Source organism: Acanthisitta chloris, unplaced genomic scaffold (genome assembly GCF_000695815.1).
Source record: "Acanthisitta chloris isolate BGI_N310 unplaced genomic scaffold, ASM69581v1 scaffold5085, whole genome shotgun sequence".
Lineage (NCBI taxonomy): Eukaryota > Metazoa > Chordata > Aves > Passeriformes > Acanthisittidae > Acanthisitta > Acanthisitta chloris.
Genome location: NW_008672299.1, coordinates 24325 through 33005, shown reverse-complemented (window position 1 = coordinate 33005; position 8681 = coordinate 24325). Strand labels below are relative to the sequence as shown.

Below are 8681 nucleotides of genomic sequence, written 5' to 3'. Positions count from 1 at the left end.
ACACATTATGTAGGAAGCTGTCCTACAGGCACACTGCTACCCACACAGTCCAGAACAATAATGTCCCATGCTGTATTTTGAATTGGGCAGCTTGGCATACAGGTTTGTCTAGGTTAACCCTAGGTATCTGCCTGTTATACTGACCAGTCACCCCAAACCAGTCCCATTGTACAAAATAGAAAACTCTTTCCATCCTCAACTAGTTCCACCCTCCAGAACCAGTTTACTATGCCTTAAGGCATCTACCTCTAGCCAACTGTCACTTCATAGGTGAACCTGTCATCTGATCATTACTATGGAAGTTATTTCTATCTCACTTTTATTACCAGCTTGAACATGGAACTTGTCAAGCTTCAGATAGGCAATAAATATTTTGTTCAGCCTATTCTTCAGGTGAATAATCAGCCTCTATGATGACATAGTCATGACCAGGGAGGCTGCAAGAAACATTAAGCTTAAACATACCTCAAAATTTTAAATGGACCATATGTAAACCCTAGAGCAAGACCAAGTGGTCTCACCCATGCAGACTCCAAGTTAACCTACTGTATCTTACAGGAGAGGATTTCAGAAGCACTCAGCAATCAGATTCTGACCAGAGCCTGATATACTTCTGTATACTTCTGTATACTTCTGTATTTTGGTTGCTGACAATTTTCAAAACGTGTCCTCAATGTCTGAAGTGCTATCTAATTTTCTGGACTCATTAAAAAATATATACTGTAAGGCAATGGGGAATTTGAAGTGTTCAGTAAATTCAAAAGATTCCATTATATATTCATTATGTTTGGCAATGCATGGAGGTTTCTTTGTTGTTGTTTGTTTGGTGATGTGGGGGTTGAAATAGTAGTCTCAGAAAGGACACTTAGTCTCAATATATTGCTTTTAAAACAACAGCACAGGAAACACAACATCAGCTTGCTATATAGAAATTTAACTTGAATCATTCAGAATGTGCTTTGCAAAACTACCTTGAATCCTTGAGTTTCATCCCTCAAAGCACAAAATAAAACTTTAAAGCATGATACCAGTTTTAAAATTCCCTAGAAAACCAAAGGACAGTTATATGAAACAAGCTTTTATTTGGAAACAAAAAATTATTTCTGATTCAGTAAAAGATATCTAACAGCACAGCTCCAAAGTGTGTAACTTGATTCTTCATCTTTTAAAAAAAAATGTTTAGTCTGATGTGTTGTAATAACAGGCATTTGGCTTGTTCAGCTGTGGGCTCTGTTGAAGTTATACACTTACCCATGTTGTACTTTCATATAATGATAACAAAGTCAGGGTAATAGGGCTAGCATGGAAATTTGAAGGGCTGCCCATCAAGCAGCCACAAGGAAAGTGGAATGTCCTGAGAATGTCCTTCTTCATTGATTTGGCAAGTTTCTACCCAAGTGCACCAAGAAGCTCAAGGTCATTACGCCTCAAACAGGTGATGAAAGAGGAAAGGAAGAAGAGGTGCACCTAGCTGTACATGGTGGAACTGCCCCCACCCAGATAACAGCTACCAAGAACTTTACTGCTTAAATATGTATTGTTTAAAGTACTGGTTGGTCTTTTTATGGGGGCACACATACTGGGTACAACACATTTTTTAAGTCTTCTTATCACTCCAAGCCTGACCAGTAGAATGTTAGAAACTTTTTCATTTAATTATTTGGTAAAGCAAGGGACACAGAAACAAACAGGAAAAATACAAACAGTATTTGTCCTTATATCAAATCAATTTGCACTCCACAAAACTCATGCCTAGATAAACCTCCCTGTGTAAACTACAAGGAGAAAAGAATTAAGCCAACCAAGGATGACGTAAGTTACCTCACTGGCACGGGTATTACCTGGGAAAAAGAATACATTTGCACCACCTTTAGCACATGCACCTTTTTCATCTAGGGAATACTACTCTTATCTCCACGGTGGGTTTTATCACCAAAACTCTAGAAGATCGAATTTTAGTAAATATAATCAGGAATAAAAAAGGTTTCTATGTGGATAATACCCAGATCCTAAAGTTCGGTTCCACAGGGCTTTTTGTTCTTACCTGGAGGGAACAATCTGTTCCACAGACATTAATATATTCGTGTTAAAACACAAAAGCTTTGACACACAACAAACTACAGAGTTTCAAAGGAATGCAATCAATGTTCAGTTAGCACAACAGCAAAGATATGACACCTATTTCAGCCAATTTAACTACAGTGGCCTGCAATGATGACTAGCATGCAAAACTTACACAAGATATTCTGTGTTATCTCAAACAGCTCTTTTTTGGCTGGGAAAGATGGAAATGGAAAACATCAATGAGTCTCAATCCATACTCACAACATGACTTTCGAACAAACAAAAATAAAATACATACACAAAAAGGAACAAATAACATTAATTTTAAAAGACAAAATTGTAATGTCAAGTTGTCCAACAGAAGTATCACTTGCACTTTATTGAAATGCCTCTAGCAGACTTCCCTTCTGTTTATACACTCAGAGAACTGAAAACTATTTCACATATGTATGTACCTGGAGTTTCTGAATTGGTTCAAGAGTCATCATATTTAATATAACTTGTTCTTCTTAAGCCAACATTAAAAAATGGTTGAAAACATAGTGGAGCTTCTTGTTAACAGGGAAACTCCTGGATAGACATTCCTGATAAATCAGCATAGCACCAATAGTTTTGATCAGGTCATGAAACACTGGTTTTTAAACTGTGATCCCACCTACATAATAAATACAACTTTACATATAACGCAACTTTACCTCTCCCTTAGAATTTGATATTTCAGACCTCAACACGGATTTCACACAAGAAATAAGTTCCTTCTTCCTAAGCCATATTTTGCTTAGTTTCTAAGATGCTATGTTGGTACAAGACCAACAGTCCCTCAGTTTTAGTGCCTACCTAAAGGATGAATCAAATACAACACATTAAAAGTAGTATACAACACACTGGAAAAAAAGCCAAGAAAGTGCAACTTCTAGGCAGCTCAAGAAAAAGAGGCAAAAAAACCCAACACTGCACCTGGTTTATTACAGGGCAGTTGCTGCTGCAATTCTTTGAACCTACTGATGACAGAAACAATTTGAAGAAAAAAAATAGTCAAATAAGCAAAAATGAAAAAAAAAAAAGGAAGACATGAAGATAAATGTCTAAAAGTCTCTTTCCCCCATATATCATTAATTTTTCATTATGAAATCTAAGAATAAAACATCTTAAACTTCAAGGTATTTAGATTTCCCCAGGGTTTCGGTGGGTAATGAAACAACTATTTTTCAATGTCTCCCTGCAGAGAGTAGATGATCTATGATGCTTCCAGAGTAAGGATTGCAAAATGCCAAACAAATCCAGCAAACGGACACAAAAAAAGAAATCAATACAGCAGCACCAAGTTGCCAGGCCATTACAGTCAGGCACATTGGCCACAGCCTTTGAGAACATGTGCAGCTTTTTACTCTCTCACTATTACAGAGTATTGTTGCAGAATACATCTCTTAGAAGCAATTCTGCAGTCTTTCTGGCCACAAAATTCTGCATTAGTATATACTGTTGGCAACCTGCAGGTCCAGGGGCCCCAGTACCGGTGGCAGTGCTGGAAGACACTCGTTCTTTTTGTATGGGAAAGCAACACATTGGAAGGAGCAGCACAGCTAAATCACAGAAGTTACCAAACATAAATGGAGCTACTCTACACTCAGGGGACTCCTGATGACAGAATAGACTTCTTAGAAACTGCCCTCAAGCAAAAGCCTTGCCAAACAGAAAGCTGTAACAAAAGCCAGCACTTGCACAGGGTGAATGTGCCCACAGGACAGATATCTTCAAGCAGTTTCACTGCCAGAGGACACAGCCAAATGTGAAAGCAGCATTTTCTCACTCATGCTTGCAAACACATGATTCTGTGAGCATAGCTGGCATGCAGGCACTGTACAAGCCCTACTCTTCAACACCTTGTGTACAGTTTTTTTCTTAACTTAGTCCGCTGTGGCCTTTTCAAATGTAAAAGCAAACTAAATTCTATTTGGGAAAAGCCTAAATCAAATATTTGCAAGCTGTTGTTACCTAATTATGATTTTCATAAAAATGGAAACAATTTATCCATGAAAGAGTTAGCCTGCTGGAGACCCTTTACTCATTAAATATTTGCACCTAAAATGGCACAATTTACCTTGAAGAAGTCCATTGCAAAAGATAAATATCAAACACTGGTTAACATCTGCACACACATTGGCATCATAGGGGTTTTTTTCTACAATTGCTTTGAAATCTGAAAAATCCTAGTGATCTTATTCTAAACAATCCATTACTATAGCCCAAAGAATAAACAATAGGAAAGGGAATAGGAGAGAAGTGGTAAAATTAAGGCTAGCTTGACCTTACCTAGCACTTGCTGAAGGCCAACAAGCCATCTATGTGTGGCTACACAGACAAAAGTAGGAAAAGACTACATAAGAAAAATACTACATAAGAAACTACGGGGTGTAACTGCACATAATACCACATAACCCCCATGTATAATGGGGGAAGTGCAGAGACAGTTGGTTACCTTTGGGGGAAAGAGGACTGAATATTACCCACTGCTTCACCTTTCTGGTTATGGCTATTTACAGTGGGAAGTTCTTGAGTCACGATAAAGGTGGCTCATACAATGTGGCCTGTTTCATTTGCAGAAGTGAGCTTGTCCAGCTTAAATAGAGAGTCTTAGAGGAACAACACAAATGCACTTCAATAACGTGCTTGCTGCTGGGTTCTCAGGTGACATGTGCTTAAGTGCCTCTATTTCACTAGCATGTTGACATGGGAGTCAATGATAGAGCTGCCAGCATGGCTGAGGTTCAACAATTTCACTCCCTCTCATGCCAAACCTGTATGAAGGCATAAGAATGGCAACTGTCTTTTTGTCCAGATATGCATTCTACCTTATTCCATCTCTACTTATTATTTAATTGGAGCTGGGGATCTTTAAAACAAATCCTGGAGGCATTTTGCCAATAGCTTTCCAGTAGGAGTCATGCTTTCAACATCATCTGAATAGTTATCTTGACTCTTGAATTCATGTCTTCTTACCTGATAACATATTATCTGTTTTTATTGAAGGAAACTTCAAAGTCATTTCATGTTTGTGCCTGTGAATCATCAGATGATCCTCTGTTGGAAAACGCTGTCAGGCAAATACAGAGAGAGAGAGAGGAAGAGAGAAAAAAAAGGGAAAAAAAAAAGAAGAATTTAATTTTCTAATAAACTTTTGGCATTGGACAGATTATCAAAAATGAGAGAGAGAAAGAAATTTATCCAGCTAGAAATGTGTCCAAATGGCACAGGAAAAAGAATATTTGAAAATGCAAGTAAGTATGAGTAACAAATAGCTGTACTTGATTTAGAAACATATTTGCTGCTGTGCTTTCTGAGGTGGCAAACTGTAAGGTGTTATGCATTTGCTTGAAAAAAATTGCAGACCAAGTTTTGGATTCTAAGGGTCTCAGACACCCGCTCCAGCTACCACAGTCTCACAAGTCACCACGCGCCTGAGGATCTGTGATAACTGCTGTTGCATGTGCTCTTAGCCCATGGCAAATGCAAAGTAATGAGGCAAATCTTAAATCACTTTACTGGATTTTTTTGCTTTTGTGTCTTTCTGTAACCTATATTTGATGAACAGCAAAAAAAATAAGCAAATAAGCCAGCTTTTCCCTATCCAAAAGTATTCAGGCAAAATACAACTTTAATTTTGCAAGTGTCTGATAGTTTGACTTGATTCAAGGTGGCCATGCAATGGTGCTCAGTTTTAGAGCAACTGGTTATAACCCTTCATGATACTAAATTAAATCTTTTTCCTTTGTCAAGCAGAGAAGATGGAGAGATATTGTTTGTAAGAAACTAACCAGCGTGCTAAGTTTGTTTTATAGTCTGATAACAGACTTCTACAAGAAACAGCTTCTTTTGAACAAGACAAAGAAGAGACGAGCTTGAACGAATGTTCAAGCACTTGCACACTTGGGCTCAAAAACAGACTGGTTCTGTAAAACTTCCTTCACCAGAACATGCATACACAGACCTTTGCTACTGCATTAGTTTTAACAGGGTTATTTCAGGACTAGCAAAGTCCCAAAAGTTGTATCATCAAGGCTTGAGGAAAAAAAAGACAAATTAAGAACAGGTTCTTAAAGCAACAGGTACATAGGAGATTGCAAAAAAAAATGGCCACAACAAAGTTTAAGGGACTCAATGTTTTTAACACAGTATATGTTTGGCTAAGTGACTTTACTTGTGGCTACAGTATGAATAGTTGCTGTATGTTACACATTCTGAGAATCTCTCTAGGCCAATAGACAGAGCAGCAGAAATAATGGAATTAATTATCTGGGGAAAAAAAGCCCAGTCCTTTTCCTCACTGTGAAATCCTGGTTCATTGCTCACTTATCTGGAAGAAATTCAGCACTAGAAATTTATGTTAAGAACAAAGGGAATATATGAGAAGGATTTTGCTCAGTGAAATTGTAAAGGGAAAAAAAAACCCAACACTTTTTTTTTGTCTTGAAAATTGATTTTCCTTTATGGATGTTATGCTGTATCTTCAGGATAAATAAACCAGCTTAAAGAGGGCATATGGCAACAGAGAAGAAGCTATTCCTCCAGCCCAGACTTCTCTTTCTTCTAAGTCTACTTTCTTCCTTGTGCAGAAGGTCAATTCCCTCAGTACACATCCACACTGGCCAAGAGAGAAGCCAGTCCCCAGCCAGTTTCGCTGGATAGCAGCTCTGCACCATGCACTTATGTCAAGTCCTCATTTACAATAAAGATAGGCCATGTTTTGAAATGGGAAAGTAAATTTTTTTTACAATGAAGTCACACCCATGTTGCTTGTCTTTCCAAATTGTAACAGCATCCAACAAACTTGCTCTCTGAACATCTGAAAGAGCTTGTTTGGACCAGCTGCTCCTCCAGTGAAGAAATTAATTAATAGTTGATACGAAAACACTCAAGCCCACTGATTTCAGTGGAATTTAGTTTCAAGTATCATCACAAAGGTAAATAAAACTTGACTATAAAATTCGGAAACTTTTATTCTACTTCTGTGACAGAATAGTAAAGTTTAACTCTGCATGTGGAGATCTAAAGGGACACATTCTTGACCAGAGAGATAATCCATAAGATGCACTCTGACACCCATAGAAAAGCTCCCACTTAGTGAAACAGCAAAGCTGCTTAGGAAGTCCTTAACTGGACCTTCTCCCTTTCCCTATTTCAGCTCTTGGCAAAATCAACATCGACGCTCCAGTAACAGTCATTCATCGCTCTGCCAGAAGAATCTAAAGGGCTGTAAAAACATTGGCCAGTGGAAAACTCCCAGCATACAGCTGAAGCAGGAAAAGATTGCACTAATTAGGAGAGGAGGACTCTGGGAAATGGGTACGCTAAATCACTTAAAACAGATGCATACAGGAAGCATGTGGCAAAAGCCCAAAAGATGCCCTTGCCTGAAGATTTTACTTAGAAACTCATCACTAAACTGACTTAGGGTTAAAAGTGTCATACATGGAACTTCCCTCACCACTGCAAAATCACCAAAAAAACACATAAACCCCAATTCAAATCTAAGCAGGGAAAATCCTTGTCACTTCAGGTTTTTTAAGCTCATTAAACATCTAATGTTTCAGGTCAGATTAGACCCTCAGAGACATACAGCAGACCACCAATCAACAGGACAGGAATTCCAAATGTACATCCTGGGGCAAAATTTATCTACTGGCTGCATTTTCTATAGAAAATGTTTAGTCGGAAGATGTCTTAAAGATTATAATTAAATAAATAAATAAAAACCAGCTAATGGCATATTTAAGTATTTAAAATAGAAAGAAATAGGAGGGTTACCTCATTCAATAGTAAACACAATATATTCCATCATACATCTAGGCAGAAGACAGACAAATGTGTCCTGCCTAGTGTGTCCTCTTGTTAGTCACTAAAGGAATTTGCAATAACTGGCTTGAAACATTAGGCTTGGAGACAAGAGAAGGCACAGAAGCAGCTTGAGAAGCACTTCTACTGACTCACATTTGCCTGGCTGTTGTATTTGCTTAAAATATTTTGTAATAATGTCTTATGGGGAAGGAGGGAATTGAGGGGGAGAAGAACTTAAAAAAAAACACAAAAAAATCTGACATACATATTATTATTAGACATGTGTTAATATATCAGGAGGCATTATACAAGCCAGAGCTAGTGCGGAGGACTCAATTAATATCACCGCTGACTCCACTCACCTGTGAGCAGCCTGGGGCACTGCAGACAAAAGGCCTCTCCTGCTCCAAGTTCATCTTTGATTCCTCATAAATCTACATGTTAAAAGGGGGAGGGGGAAAGAAAGGGAACCTATGAATATATACATTCTAAACTTCACACATGCATGCAACATACAGTCGTCATGGTTTGTGCTTTTATTTCAAACTCCACAAACAGACCAGAACAAAGATTTCATCCACAGAGTACTAATTTCACTAATATTCAGCAGGCTCCCTACAGTCTAAGTTCTTATTACTCCTTCCTGAGCACATATTTACTTTGAAGGAAGAGAAAAAAAAGTTCAGCTTTCACAGGAGAAATCTGCCTCAGAAAAAAAGCATATGTTCAGTGTTGTTATTAGATAAGACCGTGTCTGCTCAGAAATATCTCGAATTAAGGGT

The 8681-nt window shown here is 38.0% G+C and overlaps 1 protein-coding gene across 1 annotated transcript in view; it reads right to left on the bottom strand.

Annotated features, from left to right (window-relative positions):
* The window catches only part of LOC103802026 (cyclic AMP-responsive element-binding protein 5-like), a gene marked incomplete at its 3' end in the record, with an annotated part of 65364 nt that overhangs the window by 32410 nt on the left and 24273 nt on the right, over nt 1–8681 (bottom strand). The window contains exons 2-3 of the mRNA XM_009074466.1: nt 8262–8333; nt 5065–5158 (exon numbers count right to left, since the gene is read on the bottom strand). Of these exons, the coding sequence (XP_009072714.1) occupies nt 5065–5158; nt 8262–8315 (148 nt within the window). The remainder of the gene's footprint in view (nt 1–5064; nt 5159–8261; nt 8334–8681) is intronic.